This window comes from Choloepus didactylus, chromosome 2 (assembly GCF_015220235.1).
Source record: "Choloepus didactylus isolate mChoDid1 chromosome 2, mChoDid1.pri, whole genome shotgun sequence".
Classification (NCBI taxonomy): Eukaryota; Metazoa; Chordata; class Mammalia; order Pilosa; family Megalonychidae; genus Choloepus; species Choloepus didactylus.
Window position 1 is genome coordinate 48,880,666 of NC_051308.1, and position 24,873 is coordinate 48,905,538.

General features: G+C 42.5%; 1 protein-coding gene and 2 pseudogenes across 2 annotated transcripts in view; 2 read left to right on the plus strand and 1 right to left on the minus strand.

Annotated features, from left to right (window-relative positions):
• The window catches only part of NEK2 (NIMA related kinase 2), an 82,730-nt gene that overhangs the window by 49,878 nt on the left and 7,979 nt on the right, over positions 1-24,873 (plus strand). The window contains exons 1-6 of one of the 2 annotated variants that reach the window (XM_037824378.1): positions 16,948-18,983; positions 19,851-20,068; positions 20,374-20,614; positions 22,734-22,816; positions 23,083-23,209; positions 24,153-24,372. In XM_037824378.1, coding sequence (XP_037680306.1) covers positions 18,888-18,983; positions 19,851-20,068; positions 20,374-20,614; positions 22,734-22,816; positions 23,083-23,209; positions 24,153-24,372 — 985 coding nt within the window. In that variant the 5' untranslated portion in view covers positions 16,948-18,887. Of the gene's footprint in view, positions 1-16,947; positions 18,984-19,850; positions 20,069-20,373; positions 20,615-22,733; positions 22,817-23,082; positions 23,210-24,152; positions 24,373-24,873 lie in introns of those variants that run through there. The other variant, XM_037824383.1, reaches the window with a different exon arrangement.
• Positions 1,309-2,888, minus strand: LOC119511522 (annotated as a pseudogene).
• Positions 11,873-14,722, plus strand: LOC119525619 (annotated as a pseudogene).

Consider the following 24,873-nt stretch of genomic DNA (forward strand, 5'->3'; position numbering starts at 1 on the left):
GGTCAGTGTTGATTTTATCTGAAGCCATCTTATCTGAGTTGTCAGAAGCTACCAGACCATAAAAAGCATGTTCAAATGTGTGTTTGTCTATCTGTATTAAATACCTATGTCTAGTTATAATAGGCCCTCATCTTTCCACTCTAGGGCCTTGGTGGTTGACTTGCTCTGCACCTAAGTTGCCCTGGTCCCCTGCTCTGATGACTTAGGGACCATCACCACAGTGACATGGGGTCTAGTGGCCTCACCCTTACTGCACCTTAGTCTGGATTTGGTCCTATATCTGCCCCACCGTGTGCTGTGTGATTCAGGTAGGAGGGAGCTGTGGTTTACCTGTCCGTGCTTGCCCTCTTTCTCTCATGGGAGAGCTCTAGAAGCCCTTTGGAGACTCACAGGACCCAGCCTTTATTTAATAGTCTGGGAAGGCCTGGCGGCTGCTCCAAAAGAACTCTTCACAACAAAGACTGCAAACATTAATTTTTGGAGCCCAGCAATACTCTGGCCCATGAGTTTGATTCCTAGAACTCAGAGTATGTGGACTTAGAATCCTGATATGTGGTAATAAAACTACACCCGTGGGAGATGGGGTACAGGGAAGCTTATTAATTATGAAATATATTGAAGTAAAGGCAGCTTTATCTCTTTAGCAAGTGGTTAAGATGTAAACTTTGGAGTCAGACAGGCCTGTGTGCAAATCCAGCTCTGGCATTTTCCAGTGATATGCTCTTGGGCAAATTATTTAACCTTTCTGAGCCTTGGTTTCCTCATCTATTAAACAGAAGTAATAATAGTACCTCCTCTTCTGGGCACATGGTCAATGCCCCCAAAACATCTGCTACATCATCACTACTGTTACAGTTTCACGAACTGCTGGAGAAGAGTCCCCGGCAGGAGTCCCACTGGGCATCCTTTAAGGAACCAGGTGTCATTAGCACAATGCCAGTAATTGGAAGCTACAAGATGCTGCCAAACTATCTGAAAAGATGTGTTATATATCCACAATTGGTAGAGTAGAACAAAAAATCCTCAGTTCACAGAGCTTAAAGATAATTCTGACCCTCTCTTTTTGTTGATAAACATTGTATTTTAGAATAGTTTTAGATTTACAGAAAAGGTGCAAAGATAGTACAGAGTTCCCATACAGCCCACACCCAGTTTCCCCTATTGTTAATATCTTCCATTAGTATATGGTACAGTGTCACAACTAATGAACCAATGTTGATTATTAACAAAAGTCCATACCTTACTCAGATTTCGTTAGATTTTTTTCCATTTTAGCAGTTTTTAATGGAAGTTGTTCATGAGATTATTTTATTCCTGCATCTTCTCAATAGTTTCTTCCTTACATTTGCCCTTTCCCTTTCCCACTTGGTGAGATTTGGCTTTACATTTGAGGATCTTTTTGTCGTCTTTGTCCAGTTTTAGCCTAGTGCTGTCCACCTGGCTGGGGTTAATTCCGCCCTGGACAGTGATGCCATTAGCCCTCTCCCGTCACACCCGTTCAATGTAGATGACATATTTCTTCCTGTAAACCTGGGCTACTTTGCCAATTTGCTGACCTTTGTAATGTCTTTTGTCATCTTTTCTGATAGCCATGGATCGAACATTGTATTTCTGTCTCAGCTCCTTGGAAAGAGGGGAAGATGTAATCTTCCTGTGAATGTGGGAAGGTGCATTGAAATGCCTTTTATGGTTCTTACTCTGATTAGAAGTCACAAAGGGATTCAACTTCTTTGGGCTGGAAAATCCTGCACAGTTCTTGGGTCCAAAAAGTCTTCTGATGGACAAGCGAGGTCTGGAATTTTTGTTAACTCTTTACTGAGTATAGTTACTTCAAGACCATTTTTGGGAAACTACACTGCCCAGACTTGACTCCACCTCCACTGGCCTCTTCCCCTCCAGCTCCTGTTTTTAAGTCCCAATGCTCATTTTCCCTCCTCCCCTCCCCAGTCTGGTGGAAATGGGCAGAAACCATGCCAGCCCCCCTCCCCTGACTGCTATTTTGGTCACTGAGAGTCTTGGGGTCTCCTGGGGAGAGAGCCACCGTGGCAGTCCACACATGGTGGCAAATTACACACCTTTCCTGCAAATCCTTGCCCACTTTCCTTAGGTTTTTGTTTTGTTTTGTTTTTTAACCCAAGTCCTTTATCTGTTCCAGGACCCCATCCAGGATACCACATTACATTTAGTCTTCATGTCTCCTTAGGCTCCTCTAGACTTGTTTTTTTTTGTTTTTTGATTTTTTTTTTTTTTATTAAATTCAGTTTTATTGAAATACATTCACACACCATACAATCATCCATGATATACAATCCACTGTCCACAGTATGATAACATAGTTATGCGTTCATCACCACAGTCTATCTCTGAACATTTTCCTTACATCTAGACTTGTTTTTGATGACCTTGGACAGTGCTGAGGAGTGCTGGTGACCCTTTTTTACAAATGAAGAAACATAGGCCTAGCGATATGGCATAGCTGCTTAAAGGAATTATAACGTCCTCTTTCCCATTATCTTTTTTTCTCTGGTGATATACATAGCACACTCTCCCTTCATCATTAGTAGGGAGGTAACATTCTGCTAGGCACTGAAATGACCCCTCACATTAGTGTGTGACTTTGGAGAGGCACTGGGTTTTGCTGGGTGCACTGGATTCCTCAGGCCTCCTAAGTTTCCTGATGTAATGTCCCTCCTCTGGCCCTTCCTGCCTGGTTGTCCACTCTCATCAGCCCCAGCCCAGGCCGGGCCCCTGCAGTCCTGCCGCTGGGCGGCTGATGTCACCCAGGGCTGGCACCTAGGACTGGGGCTGAGGCAGCAGTGAGGAAACCAAGAGAATGAGTGGGAGCCTTTAGCCTGGGTCCCGGGGCCAATGGGCGACACTAAGACCATCGTACTCCCGCCCAAGCCTCATGTTCGTGCAGGGGGTGGTCCTACCCTTCTCTCCCAGGGTGTTCTGTGCCCAGACCCTGCTGGGGCGGGGCTTGCATGGTCCAGTTCTGTTTTTATCTGGCTTCCTTTTTTCTGTGGTGACAGGTCCCACCCACATCTTTTCTGTTTGTTAAAATGACCGAGTGCCCACCTCCCCCCACCCCACACACACAGACAGGCCCTTCCTACAGTGTGCAGCACACTCACTGCACCAAGCCTGGGTGACCCCTCGTTTGTGCCCCCTGCAGGCCCTGGGTCTGACCAGAGCAGGAAGGAGACTTGTGGTTTCTGCAGGGTCACAGTGGTAGGTGGGACGGGATATTCTCAGAAATGAGGGAGCCAGGCCTCCAAGAATCTGTAGGGTGGGTGGGTACATTTTTTGCTTTCTCTTTTTCAGATGACCCCTGAGGCCCTAGGCTTAACCACTCTGAGCCTTGGTTTGCTTTCTTGGGAAACGGGAATAAACTGGCACTCCAATCTTGGTCATGTGGTAAAGAGTAAATGAAAACATCTAGTAATGCAGTGCCTGGCATGGATGAGGGAGTGCTCATTGCTGGTGTCTTTTACCGTCCCTGGCTCTGTGGCAGGTGTAACCACAACAGCCCTAAGCATGTCCTCAGCTCACCAGTTTCTCTAGGATAGCCATCCACTGCTGCCCGGGGTGGAGGCTGTGTGAGGGAGGCTTTGTGACGATGCATTAGCCTGGTGCGACCCTGAATAGTTCCTTGTTTGACAGCCACCGAGACCTCCTCATATTAGGTATTTTTTCTGGGCCACATGGAATTGCTCCGGGAAAACAAGAACACAGAGTATCTTTTAATTTAAGCCATATTTTAAGAGTACTCTGAAAGACTGGTATTTAAAGTAATGAGGAAAAAATACTTTTACAAAATGATCAATGGTTTGTAACACAAATAATCCCCTTCCCCAAATTACTCTGGGTGGTGGATTCTGACTTCATATGTTGGATTTTCTTAAAGCAGGAGTTTAGCCACGATCATTGTGCTTTGGATTCAAGTTATATATTACATATAGGTCATGCTATCCAACAAACAAAGAATTTAGGAAGAATATATGGAAATCAAAAGTTCACTAGAGGTCATATGTGGCAGATCTCTCCCAGAGGAGTTTCCAGATATTTCCTGAAAAAAAGGAGGGAGGTCTCAGCATCGTGTCTCAGAGATCCAAGTGAGGCCAGTTTTGGAACTGGAGGCCTGCGAGGGAAGGATTTAGGTCTGGCGGATCATGAACCAGGAGCTCTCCTCCCCGCAGGTCCTCCTCAGCTGCCTCTCTGCACTGGATGGGTAGCTGAGGAGGGAAAGAGAAGGAAGAGAGCAGCAAGAGAAGGGCAGCAAAAGAAGGTGGCAGGCAGTTGGGAGATACTTATTTGCTCCTGCCCATCCATGAGGAAGTGGGTTTAAAACCACCCAAGGACAGCAGTGCCTGGCTTGTGCTCCCTTGTCTTGTAGAGCTATGCACTTGAATATCCTTGAGTTCAGGTTTGAGAAGCTGCCCAGGGCGGGGTGCCATGTGCCTACTGGTGAACAAGGAGGTGAACCAGACAGGCCAGCTAGGGAAGTGTTTTCCCTCACAAAAACGCTGGCCAGGGCGGCCATGTCAGGTGGTGTAAATGTCCACAGGGAGCTTCAGCATCACCAGCAAGGCTGGGGTGGTGTATTTTCCTCTGGAGCTCCACCCAGTGGGAGTATATACTAAACACTCTACCAGTGATTGCTTCTGGGGCATATATTGCAGGTCAGGCACCACATTCATTACTTCACTGAACCCTCAGTAAAACCCCTTGAGGTAGGTATTTTCCCCATTCTATAGGTGAGGCACTTGAGACCTAGGGGGCACTGGGAGCTGGTCTGTGCCCTTACCCGCTCATGTGTGGCAGGGCTGGGTCCCAGTGACTCAGGAGGGAGCTCAGGACCTCTGCCTCCCCCACACTGCCTCTCACTATGCTTCACTGTGTCCGCCATGACCTTGCCCCTCCTCCTCCCTAGCTCGTCCCAAATACAGCTGGTGAGCTTTCTGGAGCCCAGGAAGTGTGGTGAAGCCTGAAGTCTGGCCAGAGGACAGATGTGGGCCTCATGGCACAGCTGCTAAAACAAAATGTAAGGCAGAAATTGTGCAGTGCTTCTAATTTCTAATCCCCTCCACTCTAAACTAAACTAGGCAAGCCATGCAAACCACTGTCAAACTCTCGGATCCCAGGGTGGATCCCACCTGCCTTCAGTTTGGATGTGCCACTCACCACCTTGAGTAGATCGTTTGAAGTCTTCTTACCTTAGGTTGCTCATCTGTAAATTCCCAGTGGGCTGTTGAGTGATGAAATGAGGTGATGCTTATACAAGGCTGGGAGGGGGCAGGCTGCTGCTTTGGGCTCTCCCTTCTGTCTTTGTCCTGGGACATTCCCTCAATCAAGACACAACAGCACTGAGATTTCTCTCCTTCTGGGTTTAGTGAAAGGATTAGCACTAAAAACACAACCAAAAAGGGTGTGGAGTTTTCCCTCTGAGCTGAATCCAGACTCGAGTTTGCTTGGATGGGAGGCTCCCAGGAACCTTCTTCCTCCAACTGCTTTCTGAATCCTCTTTGTCTTAGCAGATACACACCATTGCAGCCTGCTTGGCCACCTGCCGCCCTCCCTCTGCTCCCCTCATCCCTCAAGGCCTCTGCTGGGTGGGGAGCCTTCACCCCCACCTACGGGGCTGACACGAGGAAGGTGCATGCACTGGTGATGGGGCGACACGTCATGAGCGTGCACATGAAATCAGCTGGAGGCGAGAGTGGGCAGGCCCTCAGGACAGGGTGCTCATTCTCAGGGACACTGGAACAAGGTACAAGCAGGTGCCAGCCCTGGAAGGCTTCCTGGGCATCTACAGCTCTGGCCAGGGTCCCTCACCCTCTGGACTCGCCGCAACCCCTGTGGACTTGCTTCTGCCCTTCTGGACTTGAAATGCTCTCATCAAACTCACCTACACTCTCCAAATTACCAAACACACTGTGTACATTGTTGTCTTTACCTTATTTGTTCTTTCTGCAACATCTGGCACTGGAGACCACTCCCACTTTCTTAAAACCACTTCCTCTGTGGGGACCTGGGTTTAAATTATTTCCATATTTCCTCCTACTTCTCTGGTTGCTTTTCCTTGGTCTCCTTTGCTGACTTTTCTTCCTCTTCCTGCCTAGAATATGCTCCAGGCTCCCTTCCTGGCTCTCTTTTCACTTTGCCACATTCTGGGCACATTCTTCCCCAAACCTGGCTTCTGCCACCACCTGCTCCCAGTGCTCTATCTCCAGCCTGGACCACTCTTGAATCCTCCTGCTTCTTGGCCAGCTCCCCTGCAGGCCTTGGGCTCAATGTGAACTTGCATCATCTCCACCCCCAACCAGCTCCTCCTCCAGCTTTTCTTCCTGCAGAAAGAACATCACCATTTCTTTGGTCGCTAAAGCCAGGAGTGTCCTCCCTCTTCACCCTCTGTCCACTTGTCACCATATCTCCTCTAAACCACCTCCCAGTCATTTCTGTACTCCTTCCCCCCTCTTCATTCCCACAGCCATTGCCTTAGTTCGGTTGGCACCATCTCCCCCTGGATTGCTGCCATTGTCTCCCCCATGGCTTTCCTGTCCCTCCACATTCATTCTCTACACTGTTACCAGCATGGTCTTTCCAGAGCACACATGTGGTCATGTTATTCTGCTCAAACCTTCCACTGGGACCCCAGCACCTGCAGAATATTGCCTCAACACTTGGGTCTTCTGCTCAGCTGTCTAACCACCCTTTGCTCCTTCAGCCCAAGCAGTAGGCCCCTTCATGCTTCTGTGTTTTGGCCCACCTCCTCTCTTCCCATTCTTCTAATACCAACTCATCCTTTAGAGGCAGTGCAGGTGTCACCTCCCCAAGGTAATTTCTCCCAACCTGTGCTCCCTGCCAACCTTACCAGTTTCCTCTACTCTGTGCTCACTTAACATTTTAGGCAAAGCTCTTTCCAAGTAATATTATACTACAAAGAGCTAGCTGATTTACACCTGTCTTCACCTTTCCAGTGGGACCTCTTTGAGGTCAAGGGCTGGGTCTTTCATCTATCACTGTGCCTGTCACTCAATAAATGTTGCTGGTAAAAGTGAAGAATGAAAAAAAGGGAGGTTTAGAGAGCTAATGCAGACATACCATTTAATGAGAACTCTCATCCAGGGTCAGACTAAGGGCTAAACAAACCCATTGAATTTTCAGTGAGAGGTGACAGAAACATAACACTCAAAGCTGGAAGGACATTTTAAGGTCATCTAAATGATCTCCTTCATTTTATAGGGCCCTGTTCTAGTTTGCTAATGCTGCCAAAATGCAAAACACCAGAAATGAATTGGCTTTTATACAGGGGGTTTATTTGGTTACACAGTTACAGTCTTAAGGCCATAAAGTGTCCAAGGTAACGAACGCATCAACAATCGGGTACCTTCACTGGAGGTTGGCCAATGGTGTCTGGAAAACCTCTGTTAGCTGGGAAGCACATGGCTGGTGTCTGCTCCGGAGTTCTGGTTTCAAAATGGCTTTCTCTCAGTTCCTCTCTAGGCCGCAGCTCCTCTTCAAAATGTCACTCACAGTTGCTTGTGGGGTGTTTATCCTCTTTTAGCTTCTCCGGAGCAAGAGTCTGCTTTCAGCGGCCATCTTCAAACTGTCTCATCTGCAGCTACTCTCTTAGCTTTCTGTGCATTCTTCAAAGTGTCCCTCTTGGCTGTAGCAAGCTTGCTCCTTCTGTCTGAGCTCATATAGTGCTCCAGTGAACTAATCAAGGCCCACGCTGAATGGGTGGGGCCACACCTCCATGGAAATTATCCAGTCAGAGTTATCACTCACAGTTGGGTGGGGCACATCTCCACAGAAACACTCAAAGAATTTCAATCGAATCAACACTGATAGGTCTGCCCACACAAGATTACATCAAAGATAATGGCGTTTGGGGGACACAATATATTCAAATTGCCACGGTCTGCTATGACAGATACCACACAATGGGTTGGCTTAAACAGCAAGCATTTATTATCTCATGGTTTTGAAGGCTAGAAATTCAATATCAAGGTCTCCTTGGGCCATGCTTTCTCTTTGAGGTCCATAGTGTTCTGATTTGTATCCTTTCGCTGTTAATTGTGGTAGACTGAATCATGCAGCCCAACAAAAGACACGTTCTTAATCTTAATCCTTGCCCCTGTGGGTATAAACCCATTTGTAAAGAGGAACTTTTGAAGATAAGGTGTGGCCAAATTGAACCAACTTGCCATAATCCTTGGGATTTCTTGGTTTGCATTTCTGTCTCTGTCGCTTGGTCTACTCCTGTGGCTTTCTCTGACTTCTGGTTTCTATGTCTCCTGGCTTTTTCTGTTTTTTAGTGACTGCATATAAATTTCTTCTCTTTATGAGGCCTCCAGTAATAAAGATTAAGTTCACCTTGGTTCAATTTCAGTGTGTAACTAGGGAAGCTCTGAGTTTCTGTTGTCTTCATTACAAAGGCATGATCAATTGAATCATTGCCAAGAGGTTGAATGCAGTCTCCAGCCCCTTTCCTGGAGTTTCAGGCTGATATCCCTGGGCTGTAAGCCCCAACCCTCTGACCACATGGTTGGTCTTTCTGGCTTGGCCGGCCCCACCCTGAGACATCTTGTTAGCATAAACTGTCATGTGTAGTGGTGGTGAGGCCCACCAAGAATAAAAAAGACACTCCTGTCACTATCACAAACACACACACAGTCATACACAGACACACAGGGGAACCTCCTGAATCTTGTAATCTTTAGAGAGCAAGTTGTATGCATCATGCCCCATTACCTTGTATTTTCTGAAAACAAGGTTGTTCTCTTACATAACCATAGTACAAGGGCAAGAGGGCAGTGGGATGACATATTTAGGGTACTGAAAGCAAAAAATTACCATGTAAGAGTCCTATTTCTGGAAAAACTGCCTTTCAAACATGAGGGAGAGATTAAGACATTTCCAGATAAACAAAAGGTGAGGGAATTTGTCACCACCAGACCAGCCCTAGAGGAGATCCTAAAGAGAGTTCTTCAGATTGAAAGGAAAAGACGTTAGGCAATAATCAAAGCTGTATGAAGAAATAAAGATCTCTAGTGAGAGATACACATATGTGTAAATATAAATGCCAGTACTATTGTATTTTTTTGGTTTCTAATACTGCTTTTTACTTCCTACAGGATCTAAAAGGCAAATGCATTAGATGAAATAAGTAATTGGTAGTTTTGGACTCATAATGTATAAACATGTAATTTGTGACAAGAACCACATAAATGTGTGTGGGGAGGGACGGAGTGATATAGAAATATTGTTTGTGTATACAGTTGAAGTTAAGTTGGTGTTCTAGTTTGCTAGGCTGCTGAAAGCAATATACCAAGAAATGGGTGGGCTTTTAACAATGGGAATTTATTAGCTTACAAGCCCCACCCTTTCCAAGTACTTGCACAGCACCCATACTCTCCCCAAACACTGGGGTGAAGGCTCCAACATCTTCAAGCATTGGGGTGATGGCCAGGCTCTCGGCTCCACCCTTGTCAAGCATCCGAGTGTTGGCCAGATTCTCCACAATCCCCCAGGCATCTGAGAAAACTGGTGGTAACACTCTTCCTGATCAACACGGCAGAAAGCCTGCCCTCTCCAAGTACCAGGGCATACTCACCCTTTCCACATATATGGGTGGTTCCACTCTCTTCGCCTGAGAAGATGTCCACTCTCTTGGCCTGAGAAGATGTCTTCACACACACACACACATCTGTCGGTTTTGCATGTAGTACACAAGGGTCCAAACCATCAGACAAAAGAACTTTCCACAAATCCTTTGTGGATAACTGCATTTCCAATCCTGACTTGCACTGAAATGACTGAGTGGTTCCATGTCCAGGTAAACCCTCACATGGAGCACTATTCTCTGGGGACTCATTTTTCTGGAAGCGCAGAATTTTCCAAACCATTAATTTCTTGTTTCTTTGTGCCCAGGAGTTCAGTTCTCAGCCTTTTCGTTTTCCTCTCACATTTTACTATAAGCTCCAAGGAGAAACCAGGCAGCATTTAGTTTGGAAATCTCCTCAGCTAAATGTCCAAGCTCGTCACTTTCAAATTCTGCCTTCCATCCAACATCAGGACTCAATTTTGCCAAATTCTCTGCCACTTGAAAATAAGGGTTACTTTTTTTTTTTCCAGTTTGCAATGACACGGCCATCATTTCTGTCTAAGGCTTCATCGGAAGTACATTTAGCACCCATATTTCTACCAACAGTCTCTTCAGAGCAATCTAGGCTTTTTCACCTAGGCACCTCACAATTCTTCCCACCTCTACTCATTACTCAATTACAAAGCTTTTTTTTTAAAAAAAAACATTTTTGGTATTTGCAATAGCAGCACCCCACTCTTCTGACACCAAAATCTGGGTGGGAATTTATTAACTTACAAGTTTACAGTTTTGAGGTCATGAAAATGTCCAAATCAAGGCATCATCAAGACGATGCTAGTCTTCCTGAAGACTGGCTGCTGGCAATCCTTGGCCCCTCTGCCACATGGCAAGGCACATGGTAGCATCTGCTGGTCTTTCCCTTCTCTTTTGGGTTTTGTTTTCAGCTTCTCACTTCCATGACTTTCTCTGCCTCTCTCTGTATTCATCCATTTACAAAGAAACTCCAATATGAAGGCTGTTCCGGTTTGCTAATGCTATTATGCAAAATACCAGAAATAGATTGGCTTTTTTAAAGGAGATTTATTAGGTTACAAAGTTACAGTTCTAAGGCCATAGACATGTCCAGACCAAGGCATCAACAAGAGGATACCTTCACTGAAGAACGGCCGATGGCATCCGAAACACCTCTGTCAGCTGGGAAGGCACATGGCTGGCATCTGTTGGTCCTCTGCTCCCAGGTTGTGTTTCAAAATGGCTTTCTCCAAAATGTCTCTGGGTGTCTGTCTTTGCTCCTCTCTCTCAGCTCCTATGCATCCTTGCTTCCTTCTCCCAGGGCATTTCTCTTTAAGAGTCTGGGGGCCCTCTCTTTGCTTCTCCAGGGCAAACTCTGAGCTTCATCTCTTAGTTTAGCATCTCCAAATGTCCTTCTGTCTGCATCTCCAAGTGACTCTTCACATCTCTGTCAGCTCCTGTTCCTCTTAAAGGACTCTGATGATCTAATTAAGACCCATCTTGAATGGGTGGGGCCACACTTCCATGGAAATTTCTAATCAAAATGTTTCACCTACAGTTGGGTGAGTCACATCTCCATGGAAACACTCAATCAAAAGTTTCCAACCAACAAGATTGCATTTAATGATCTTGGCTCTTCTGAAGTCCATAACAGTTTCAAACTGGCACAAAGATTAAGACCCACACAGGGCCATGCCTTAACTGAAGTAGCCTCATGAAAACCTACTTACAATAGGTTTATGCTCACAGGAATGGGTTAGCTTTAAGAACATGATTTTCTGGGGTACATACAGTTCCAAACCACCACACTGTCTATCTATCAATTCATTTTCTGAACACTTCAATGTTGATTCCAAGAGAAAGGAAAACTTAGGCTAACACAAAAACTTGTACATGAATGTTTATAGCAGCATTATTTAAAATAGCCAAAAAAGCAGAAACAACCTAAATGTCCATCAACTGATGAATGGATAAACAAAATGTAGTATAACCATACAACAGAATATTATTTGGCAATATAAAGAACTGAAATACTGATACATGCTACAACATGATGAACCTTGCTAAGTGAAAGAAACCACTCACAAAGGACCACATATTGTGTGAGTTCATTTATATGAAATGTCCAGAATAGACAATTCCATAAAAACAGAAAGTAAATTATTGGTTACCCAAGGTTGGGGTAATGAAAATATTCTAAAATTAATTGTGATTATGAATGTACAACTGTGAATATACTAAAAGTCATTGAATTGTCCACTTTAAATGGATGAATAATATAGTATGAAAATTATATCTCAGTAAAGCCATTAAAGAAAAAAAATGCAAAAGGCTCATTAGTTTATCCCCTCACCAAGGAGGAAAACGCTTTACATTGTCCCAACTAGTGGCCATCCAGCCTCTAAAAGCCCATAACCTCACCAGGGAGCTTTGTTCCATTTGAATGGAAAGTTTTTCCTTGGATTGAACAGAAATCTGCCTTCCCATATTTGTACAATTGGGTATGTTTGCCAATATCCCTCTTTAAAATGTGGTAGAGCTCAGAAGTAAGCATTGTTTTCAAAGATAAATTTTTTCTCATCGTATTCTTCCACCAGCCGTTAAATCCACAGCTGCATCAGTCAGTGTCTTTTTCTGTTTATACCAAGCAGTGTACCATTATTATGATGTTTTCCAGAACATCACATTTTTTCTTCTGGAAAATGGTATTTATTGAACACGTACTATGCCAAGCACCTTACTTTAACATCTTTTAGTTTCTGATTGCTATCATCAAAGAAAAAAAATAATTTTTTCTTTGTAGAAATTTTTACTAAACACTTTAAAGAATTTCCATAATCCCTGACTTCAAATTGCTTCAAGTAATTGAGGAGATAAATTTTTAAAATTAAATTTAAAAAAACCACATGTTGTTGGAGATCTTAAATCCTTAATATGCAAATCTTGGATACGGTTTGGATGGGCCTCTGCTGGTGGGACTAGTGCTGCATATGGGCTTCTCGTGTGTAATGCAGTGATGTGCAGCCCTCTAGTGGGTGTTGAATGTAACATGAAAAGGGAGGTAGATGGCAAAGAACTATGGCTTCATTCATTCAATGTACAAATACTAGTTGGGAGCCTACCATGCTCCAGGCACGCTGTAAATGTTGGGGATGTTGCAATGAATGAAGCAAACAACATAATCAATGCCTCCTCTAGCTGCCATCTTGTGTCCCCACATGTGTGTGCCTGGTCTCAGCTGGTCTGCCTGAGACCCCTGATCACCATCCCTAGTTTCCCGTGCAGCCCCATTTCCACTCCGACAAGATGAAAGAAACTATGGTGAACCAGGAGAAACTCATCAAACTGCAGGCACAAGTGCACACTGGTGGGAAAGGAACTGCTCACAGAAAGAAGGTCATTCATAGAACAGTTACAGCAGATGATAAAAAACTTCAGTTCTCTTTAAAGAAATTAGGGTAAACAATATCTCTGGAATTGAAGAGGTTAATATATTTACAAACCAAGGAACAGTGAGCCACTTTAACAACCGTAGAGTTCAGGCATCTCTGGCAGCGAACACTTTTATCATCATAGGCCATGCTGAGACCAAGCAGCTGACAGAAATGCTACCCAACATCTTTTTGTTTTTGTTTTTGTTTGCTTTTTTTGTTTTTATGTATATCTTTTTATTTCTGTTTTTATACCTTTAAAATATTTCAAAGTATTAGATCAATATTCCTGATAATAATATTTGAATATCAGTTTTAGCTGTATTTTGTCCTTAGAGCTTAATTTTTTTAAAATTCAATTTTATTAAGATATATTCATATACCATACAGTCATCCAAAGTGTACAATCATTCACAATATCATCATATAGTTGTGCATTCATCATCCCAATCTATTTCTTGAACATTTTCCTTGTACCAGAAGAAGTAAAAATAAGAATAAAAAATAAAAGTAAAAAAGAACACCCAAATCATCCCCCACTTCCTACCCTATTTTTCATTTAGTTTCTGTCCCCATTTTTCTACTCATCCATTCAGACAATGGATAAAGGGAGTGTGATCTACAAGGTTTTCACAATCACATTGTCACCCCTTGTAAGCTACATTGTTATACAATCATCTTCAAGACTCAAGGCTACTGGATTGGAGTTTGATAGTTTCAGGTATTTACTTCTAGTTAGTCCAATACATTAAAACCTAAGAGGTGTTATCTATACAGTGCATAAGAATGTCCACCAGAGTGACCTCTCGACTCACTTGGAATCTCTCAGCCACTGAAACTTTATTTTGTTTCATTTCACATTCCCCTTTAGGTCAAGAAGATGTTCTCAATCCCACAGTGCTGGGTCCAGATTCATCCCTGGGAGTCATATCCTGTGTTGCCAGGGAGATTTACACCCCTGGGAGTTAGGTCCCACGTAGCGGGGAGGGCAGTGAGTTCATCTGCCAAGGTGGCTCAGTTAGCGAGAGAGAGGGCCACATCTGAGCAACAAAGAGGCACTCAGGGGGAGACTCTTAGGCACAATTATAAGCAGGTTTAGCCTCTCCTTTGCAGTAATGAGCTTCGTAAGGGCAAGTCCCATGATAGAGGGCTTGGCACATCAAACCTCCAGTCCTCACTGCTTAAACCAGCTTGGCACAGTCTGACTAGTTTAACGAGACTGGCTGAAGCTCTGCCCAAACAATCTGTTGATGGAAAAGCACCACTTGCTACTGGAGAGGAGGAGGATGATGAAGTTCCAGATCTTGTGGAGAATTTCAATGAGGCTTCCAAGAATGAGGCAAACTGAATTGAGTCAACTTCTGAAGAAGATAGAACCTGAAGTTACTTGGAGCTGCTGTTTTTATATTATGACTGTTTTTTAAAGTTGTTTTGTTTATGGATCTAATAAAATCTACATCTCTAATATTTTTAAGCTCAAGCCCCTTGAACACTGCACCTCTTTTCAGTTTTTGCTTATACACAGTTTCATTCTTTGCAGCTAATTAAGCTGAAAAAAGATGAGGAATAAAGTTTGAAAACAAACATTAATAAAGTTCTTTGCCTAGTAAAAAAAAATCAATGCATTAGTTAATTAAGATGAAGAAGAGGGTGAGTAGAACAAATTTGATTTGCATCCCGTTAACATTTGAAATGCCCATTAGTCTTCCAAGTAGCTTCCTTTAAGAAATTATTTACTCTCCAGGAACACCTTGTAGAGCACCGGTGCGCAGAAGACATCAGACATGGTGCAAATAAAGAATTCATTTCAACTTTACTTGAGATGTATCCAAATTAACATTAAAACTGACAACATGGGCAAATTTAGTACAAAAAGCAGGAAGACAGTGAACGAGACCCTGGGTATTGGCGGGGGTGGGGTGGGTGGGGGACTGGTAGTTGTAAAGCAGTTGGACTTTGCCCCCCACCCACGGAGCTCCTCATCTCTTAGCTCTCTGCCTAAAAGTAATCTCTTATTTTCTGTCCCGGCGCCATGTTTCTTCTTACCACAATTTGTAATGGTTGAAGTTCTCTGTTTACTTTTGTCAGGACCATCTCCCCCAGCTTCAGGACTCCCTGCTCTAAGGAGGGAGAGACCAGGCCTGTCCTCCTCACTGGGGTGCCCTCAGCAGCTGGCACCTGGGAGGGTGCATTCGTTTCCTGCGGCTGCCATATCAAATTACCACAAACTGGGTGGCTTGACACAACAGAAATTTATCCCTTCCTAGTTCTGGAGGCCGGAAGTCTGAAATCAAGGTGTTGACAGGGCCATATTCCCTCTGAAGGCTCTAGAAAAGAATCTATTCCATGCCTCTCTCCTGGCTTCTGATAGTTGCCAACAATCTGTGACATTCCTTTGCTTGTAGACAAATCACTCTAATTTCCTCCTCTATTGTCAGATGGCTTTCTCCTTTGGTGTCTGTGTCCAAATTTCCCTCTTCTTATAAGGACATCAATCAAATTGGAATTAGGTTCCACCCTAATTCAGTATGACCTCATCTCAATTACATCTGCAAAGACCGTATTTCCAAATAAGGTCATTTACACAGGTTCCAGGTGGATGTGAATTGGGGAGGGCAGGGGGCTTGTGCATTGTTCAATCCAGCACAGAGGTCCTCAATTTATATTTGTTGAAAGATGAGTTTTCAATTTAAGATGGCAGGTAAGATGCATACACATGAGAAGTTAATAATATAGAGTAGTATATGGCAAATTCCAAATGAGTAAGGAACACAGTCAGTTACTCTTAGGAGATCACAGTGGGTTAAAAACAGAAAATTCCAGGGAAGAAATTGAGCGTGAGCTGAGTCTTAAAGAATGGGTAGATTCTGAAGAAAGGAGGAGGGATGGTGTTTGGTGTCAAGTGTCCCTGATTGACTCTCACATGCTCCTCAGTTACCAGTGCCTCTCCCTACTCTGGTATCTAGTGGTCTCTGCAGGGCTTTTCTGCCTCACCCTCCACCGCCACCCCTGACGCTGTATGCTAACTCTGGCTAGTCATTAGGGTTTGTCATGCTATGCCCTGTCACTCTTTTCTTTATCATTGTCATTGTGGTTCCACTGTCTCTCTTTTTTTTTTTTCATGAATACCTAGTACATCAATGCTTATATGTAGCATGTAGTGAGGGTTGAATAAAATTTGTTGAACAAACACATGTGGCTAGGAGCTTCTCTCTACTCCTAGGATGGCCCCTTTCCAGATATTTTGTCTCTGCCGTAGGCCTGGGGGACATTTAAAAACTGGGTAGTTGTGGATTCACTCCAAATCCTTGCAAAATTATTAATAAGCTGCTTTCTCAGATTTTCATTTAATAAAGATCTATTGCATGCCTCCTCTATCACAGGACTTATACAGATTTTAAGGAGCTTGGAGTCAAACTATTGTGAGACCCATGTGAACAAATAATGCTAAATAACAAGTGTTATGTTCAAAGTGGACTGTGAACACTATAGATGGAAGAATTGCCTGTCCTAGTGTGCTGAAGAAGGCTTTCAAAGTAGAGGAAAGGAAGTTGGAATTGAGTCTTGCAAGACAAGTTGCATCCTCTGGACAGACACCGTTGCGGGGTGTGTGTATTAATCAGGGTTTTCCAGAGAAACAGAACCAACAGGAGATCTAGCTAGCTATCTAGCTGTTGTTCTACTCACACACACAAATATTAAGAGATTTATTATAGGAATTGACTCATGCGACCATAGGATTGGCAAGTCTAAATTCCATAGGCCAGGCCATAAGTTGGAAACTCCAATAAAGGTGACATTGAACTCCCCAGGAGAAGCTGGATGGCTGAGGTAGAAATACAAATTCTTCTTTCTGACTTATGAAATCCTCAGTTCTGTTCTAAGACCTCCAACTGATTGGATGAGAAGCTTCCCCTCATTGTTGATGCAATCAGCTGTAGATGCAATCAACTTAACTGTAGATGCTAATCCATCTATGATATACCTTCACAGTAAAACAACTCGACACCATAACCCAGACAAATTGACACATGAAATAAACCATCACAGGGATGTGGATAGGGGAGTGGGGTGGACAGTATTCCAAACAAACGGAATAACAGGTATAGAGGTGACGGTGATGGTGAGCTGAGAAAATTCACTGGATTTGGGGAACTAGAGCAAAGAGTAAGAGCAGAAGAGTGACCAGAGATGAGGTGAAGGGCTGGATTTGGGTCAGGCCAGTCAAGAAGTTTCATGCCCATTTGTAAGAGGCTCTACAATAAATAAATAAGTAAGTAAGTAAGTAAGTAAGTAATAAAATAAATAAATAAATATTATGTCCATTAACTCAGCTACTTGTAGCTCCTTACATAACTGGTGAAAACTAAGTTGGCTCCCATTCCTTTTCAGTAAGATGGTGCCCTCAAATGTTAATTTTAAAAAAATTCTCCTGGCTGGAAATTCCAATTATCATATGTAAATTCAGGGAACATAATATAGTCTTTATTTTTAACACAAAGAGCTTTATAATTCTTATTAATAGAAAATCAGGTCTTTTCAATTTCCCGCTGAAAGATATTTCAAGAAAACTGACTTATTTATGCATTGCCAAATTATTAGCCTTCTTGTGATGCACACATGCCTCTGTCCACCCCTGAATGAAAGCCTTTTGCTCCCCTCTTCCGGGTAAAAATGTCACTGATTGACTTGGCTCTGAGTGAATTGAAAACGTTAATTTCTGTAGATTCCCCCAAAAGGCTAAGTACACAAAACAATCAAACCTGAAGAAGAATAAACGATTGCTAATTAATTATTTATTCGGCATGCCAGATAACCTTTGGCTATCTTTTCTACTAAATTTTTATTTTGTAGGAGCCTTACAGGTAAAACCTGACTGTCACAGCTAAAGAGCCACCATTTTCTCCTGGATGTCCCAAACATAAGGGACTTCCATATTCTACCCTGAAGTTTTGTACACATCCTCACTCTTGTTGAACAAGTCTCTGAATTTTGTGTTCGGATATAGTCTTTCTATGCATCCTAAAGTCGATTGTAAACCTCAAATGATTACTATGGGTATGCACTGTTTTCGCATGAATTCTTCTCTTCCTGGCTGTTGGATATAAGGCAAATGGTTTACCCATTCTATGTTTAGTTTCCTCATCGGAAATAATATTAATTCCTGTTTTATCGGTTTGTGTTGAGGAACGAGTGAGATAATAAATGTAAAGTACTTAGTACAGTCCTGAATCACGGTAAGCTCTCATTCTCGCATTCATTAGAGATACGCTGTAATTTTCAGCTCTGTACTCGGCACCCGCCAAGTCTTCAACATGGCCCCGCCCAGACTCAAGGTTCCGGAATCTGAGAGGAGGGCATTATGTGGAGTTCGGAGTGCAAAGGTCAGCGGGCAGTTGGTTGAGGTTGTGCGCAAGGGAGTCTCAGGAGAGGTCCATGGACCTCGGTTACCTTGGCGACCTCAGCTAGAGGGATAAACGTACCAAGAGCTGCCAACTGCTCCTGCCTTTTCCCCACCTCTCCGTTTGGTTTAGTTCTGCCTTTTCTCCCTAGAGGTTGAAAGCCTACGCCAAATCCGACACCAACGCGGTTGCCTAGCAATACACCTTTCCCAAGATGCCTAGGGTGTTGTGTTCCCCTTAGCCAATCAGAGAGGCGGAGCTACCTCACAGCCGCCCAATAAACTGCGAGACTACGGCCCGCGACGGTTAAACGGGGCTGGAGGCCAGGAAAGTAGGATAGCGGCTTGGAGGGGTCTGTGGGTCTGCGGCCGTGGCTCCGCGGCTGCAGGGCGACTTGCAGGAGGCAGTACGAATCCGGCGGTGGGCCCAGCCATGCCTTCCCGCGTGGAGGACTATGAAATGCTGTACACTATTGGCACGGGCTCCTATGGCCGTTGCCAGAAGATCCGGAGGAGGAGCGACGGCAAGGTGAGAGCGGGTCTCTTCCCTGTCCCCGCCCCTGACGCGGCTTCGCCCTCCCGCGGGTGAGCGCCCTGCGTCGCGGACGGGAAGTGAGAGTCCCGGGGTTGTGGGTCTCGCAGGCCCGGCGCCTAGAAGAGTCAGCAATCTCCCCTAATTGCGGCGTCGCTCAGTGTGTGGGAGTCTGCGACTTTATATATACATATATATATTTTTTCCCTCCCTCTTTTTTCCTCTTTCTCCCATTTCCTTCCTTACTTCTACTTTGACCTGCTAATAGCCTTCCTTTGGTGATAGGTAGGTGACAACTGAACTATTTTAGAGAGCAGCGCTCTCAGACGCGAGAAAAGGGCAGGACCTCCAGAACCTGGGCTTTAAGTCTTGCAATCAGAACTCATGTAAAATACCCACTGTTAGGATTATGGGAGTCGTATTTCCCGACGTGTGTAGGCAAACCTTTTACAGAAAGAAACAATGGAAAAGAAACTTCTGGCTGCCGATTGGACGGATCTTTACCAAGGTCTCTCCCGCGGGGGAAAGCTTGGGCAGTCGGAATGGCCAGGGGCTTTTACCACCTCTGCCCCAGCTTTGACTAAAGTACCTTTTTGGAATCTCCCACTAAACAGCTGAGGGTGGGAGCTTGGGGAGCGCTAATGTGCCGCCTCCCCTCACAGTGGTATCATTTACTGTTTTAAAAATAGAGGAAGATTATGCAAATAAAAGCAGGATTCCTTGAGTGTATGGAACTAAATTAGATGATAGTGACCTTGACTGCAGGACATAATTAAAAGGGAGGTAATATTTTAAATTTCAGAACTTTCATTCTTTGTTTTGAATATAATGAATTTACTGAAACCTTGGAAATTCGTATTTCAGATATTAGTTTGGAAAGAACTTGACTATGGCTCCATGACAGAAGCTGAGAAACAAATGCTTGTTTCTGAAGTGAATTTGCTTCGTGAACTGAAACATCCAAACATCGTCCGTTACTATGATCGAATTATTGACCGGACCAACACAACACTGTACATTGTAATGGAATATTGTGAAGGAGGGGACCTGGCTAGTGTAATTACAAAGGGAACCAAGGAAAGGTAAATGCAATCTTTTAAGTGTAAACTGAAAATGGGTCTAATTTCACTTCTGTTAAGCATCATGTTTTGGCATCTGGGAGAAAGTGCTTTCTTAGCAATATGGAAGAGTTCTTGTATTTGAATGTTGGGTCTACAGGGTTTTAGAAAATAGCTGGTGAATCAGTTTTTCACACACTCATATTAAGCATCAAAATAATAATTTACCTTCCTATTTGTATATTTTTAAAAGCAGGTAATTCACATCATCCTATCCTTATAATGATTTTATTCAGAAGTTTTATGTTTTATAACTGCTTTGGTTTCAGACAATACTTAGATGAAGAGTTTGTTCTTCGAGTGATGGCTCAGTTGACCCTGGCCTTAAAGGAATGTCACAGACGAAGCGACGGTGGTCATACTGTGCTGCATCGGGACCTGAAGCCAGCCAATGTCTTCCTGGATGGCAAGCAAAACGTCAAGCTTGGAGACTTTGGGCTAGCTAGAATATTAAACCATGATACAAGTTTTGCAAAAACATTTGTTGGTACACCTTATTATATGTCTCCTGTAAGTATCTCAGAAGTTGGTTATTTCTTTTAACATCTTAATGCTAAGCATTTAAATACAGGGAAATTTAGGTTGTTTGTTGTTTTTGTTTAGTAATATCCAAATGCCAGTAATTAATACAGTTTCATTTTAAACTGATATTTTTCCAAATGGGCCCACTGGATCATTAAATTCCTTCATATCAGCAATTCAAGTTTTTATTGAAATGTGAGTCCTGGACCACCCTCAACAGACTTACTTGGGATGCTTATTTTGAGCTCTGCTTTTTGACAAGCTTTCTAGATGATTCTCCATGGAGATCAGGATTCAAGAGGCTTGCTTCAGATACATGATTTGACAGTATTAATTTTTTTTTTTTTTACATTTTCCCCTGCAGAATCTACTGACTTTATTTATTTCCTCTATTGCTAGATATTTTGTTTCCAAAATTTTTTAAGTTATAGGGAACACTGGTGTGCTTACCTTTGTCTAAATTATTCTTTTTTTTCTTGATTATTTCTTAGGAGTATAGCTCTCAGAATGAAACTGCTGGGTCAAAGGGAATGAGCAGTTTGTTGCTCTCATTAGATATTGCCTGATAGCTTTTAAAAAGCTTGAATCAATAGCTATACCACCGTTGTGCTAATATCTGAAATCTGAGTTAATAAAGATAGAGATATTTATGCTTACCTTTTCTGTAGTTCACAAACATTTCTAGGATTTTCCAAATCATTTTTAGTCATGTTAACAGATATGATTATAGTATGAAACTGTAAATTAATGATTTTGTTTTTGACTAAGATTAGACAAGGCTAGAACAGTATCATTTTCTCACTGGGTCAAATTCCAAATAGAAAGCCTTTAGCATAAAGGAAAATTATCTAGAAGTGGTTCTTCGAAAATATGAAACCTGCTTAATTCTTTTGTTCCATTTCTCTCTTGCCGTTGTAATTAGATCAGTTCAGCCTTCCCTAAGGCATTGTCAGGAAGTGATATCAGGCTAACCTGAACTTTAAAACACAAAACACTAACCGGCCTCCTGGAAATTTTGATACCTCTGTGCCCTCTTTGAGAATAACAGCTACAGTAGACTATTGTTGTTGTAGGAGGGGAAGAAAGACAAACAATGAAAAAATAGGCAATGAGAATATTAGTTACTGCTGTGGTTTATACAGTGGACTAAGGAAAAAATATATAAATGAATAATTCAACTAGCTGTGTCAATATCCATTTAAATGTGGGCCAGATATATGTTTTGGTTATTCTCAAATTTTCTCTGGCTCTTAAAATGGAGATTCTAGGTTATGAATGCCTTGAAGGGGAGGCGTCTCATTCAGCTTTGAATTGTCAGTGCCTAGGTTGTAAGGGGGTGGTGTGGGTATAGGGAATGGGAAGTTAAGGCTTAAAATGTATGGGGTTCCTATTTGGAATGATGGAAATGTTTTGGTAATGGTGGAGGTGATGATAGCTCAATTTTGTCAATGCAATTAGCAGCACTGAAATATTGAATATGATTAAAAGGGGAAATGTTAGATTGTATATATGGTAACAGAATGGAACTACACTACTCAAACAGTGTAGTGTAACCCCAAGTTAAACCTTAGAATTAATAGTAAAATTATGACTCAAACAGTGTAGTGTAACCCCAAGTTAAACCTTAGAATTAATAGTAAAATTATGAAAATGTGCTATCATCAATTGTAACAAATGTTCCACACTAATGCAAGGTGGTGGTAGGGTGCAGTAAGGGAATCCTGTATTTTGTGCATAATTGTTCTGTAAACCCACAACTTCTCTAATAAAAAAAAAAGTTGGTGAGTGAATATAAGTGAAAAGATACATGACAAAGCATATCAGGAAAAGACCATAGCTTTTTTCCATGATAAATTAGAAGATAAAGCATAAGGAAGGTGCCATCTTTTGTTACTGTGATACAAAATCTGACACGAACTGAATCAGCCCTTTGAATTTGAAATTTTTGTTACAGGTATAAAATGTTTATATCTCATATAATTTTCTCTTTTTTTTTTCTTGAGTGAATAGTAGTAAACTTTGAGGTTCCGTTTTGTCTGTGAGATAATTTGATGTCTTAAAAAAAATTAACTCTTAACTCGAACTTCCTTACCTTTTTCCTCCAAAGGAACAAATGAATCGCATGTCCTACAATGAGAAATCGGATATCTGGTCACTGGGTTGTCTGCTGTATGAATTGTGTGCATTAATGTAAGTAGAATAAAGACACATTAAACTGCCCCCTTTGGCTGGTTTAGCTTTTTGAGCATCCATGCTAATGAAAGCATATTCAATCTGAAAGAATTGTACCTTGGGTTAAAATTGAGGTGCTGAGGTTGCGAAACCTAGCTATAGAGGGAAACTCTGGAAGTGGAAACATAAATACAAACCAGGCGTAGGTTGTACTTTTGATTTGGTTCTTACCTATTTTAATTTTTACGTTTTTTTTTTTTTTTTTTGCTGCTTTTTTTCTCTAGGCCTCCATTTACAGCTTTCAACCAGAAAGAACTAGCTGGAAAGATCAGAGAAGGCAAATTCAGGCGAATTCCTTATCGTTACTCTGATGAATTGAATGATATTATTACAAGGATGTTAAATTTAAAGGTAAAGGTTATCAGATTATATATTGTCTGTTTCTATCTCTCAATTAAGTTTTGGGATATGTATTCTCTTGCAGAGCAATGGAGACTAAAAAACATTGGTTAATTATATTTTCTTAGTTATACTCCGTTAACACAAGGGAAAGCATATGTAAATTTGCCAAATTGCACAACCTTTGCTGGCTTACCTTCTGTGCTTTCTTTACTTCACCTCCCATTCTCTGCCATGCTAACAGATGGTTGACAGCAAGAAAAGATTGCTAAAAGGATCCAGATCCTCGGTTCCCCTTGACCTTGCCTACCTCAGAGGGGCAGGTGGTAAGGAGAGGGAACAGAAAAAGACTTTATTATGCTCTGAGCATAAGGGAAGGGAACGGAAATAAGACTTCATTATGTGCTGAGAGATTAGAGACCAGAGAAAGGGTGATCAAAAAAAAAAAAAAATAATCAGAGGGAAAAAAACTTGAATAAAAAGATGGGTTATTTAGAACATTCTGGCCACATGATGGGGAATTAGATGTTCTGGAGATCAGTCAGGCTGGTGTCAGAGTAGAAGGAGAATCCTGAAGGATCGCCAAGAAAGATTCAGGTAAAGCAAGAAGGTGGGTGAGAGAGCATCCTGCTTAACAGAGTTTAGAGATGCAAAAGCATCACTTTCCCTAAAACAGACCCTCACAGTTCTCCCAAGCACCAGTATAAGGTGTGCCAAAGTACCTCAGGAATTGAGCCTTCTCAGAAAGGTTATAAGGGATAAACAATAATTAAAATCTGCATTACCTTGTGGATCTAGAACCTCATGAGCTGAAGTCACCACTGACTTAAAATTGTCTGGATGTTTCAGACTTGTCCATAAAGGAGTGCTTTCCTTGGCGTTTTAACGTAACTGCTGTCTTAGGATGAGCATTCTGTTACGAAATCTGACTGTAACACTGAGTATTTTCCCCCAGGATTACCATCGACCTTCTGTTGAAGAAATTCTTGAGAACCCTTTGATAGCAGACTTGGTTGCAGAAGAGCAAAGAAAAAATCCTGAGAGAAGAGGGCGACGATTAGGAGAGCCAGAAAAGTTGCAGGATTCCAGCCCAGTCATGAGTGAGCTGAAACTCAAGGAGCTGCAGTTGCAGGAGCGAGAGCGAGCCCTCAAAGCAAGAGAAGAAAGATTGGAGCGTAAGTCTGAAGGGGTGGGGGTTGAGGCAAGGGAGAGCAGCAAGTGGGTTATTTTGATGTGTGTGGATATTTATTTGAACAGAATATGTTATATGTGGATGTTGAAACATTCTTATAAACACTTGAAAAAATATATATATAAACTAAATAGCCAAGCTTGCTGCACCTTTGAGCTTGACTTCTTTATCTGAGGTGAATTGCTAGTCATTATGCTTTGGGCACTAACTGTTTGGCCTTAACACAGTAGCCTTTATATTTTGCTATAGAGTTACTTTTCTTTTTTCCCTCTGTTTTTAAATGTAATACCCTAGAATTATTCAGTTGTAAAGGAAGGTATAGGAATTTGCTCCCTTCCATATTAAAATTCATTACTTCTTCCTTCTGAAAGGACTGCTCCAACACCATTCCAGGTCTAAAATCCTACAGCACGTAGGATTAGATATGTTCAGGCATTCAATAAAAAATTTAGGTACAAGATCCTTTAGGCTTGTAAATAGTACT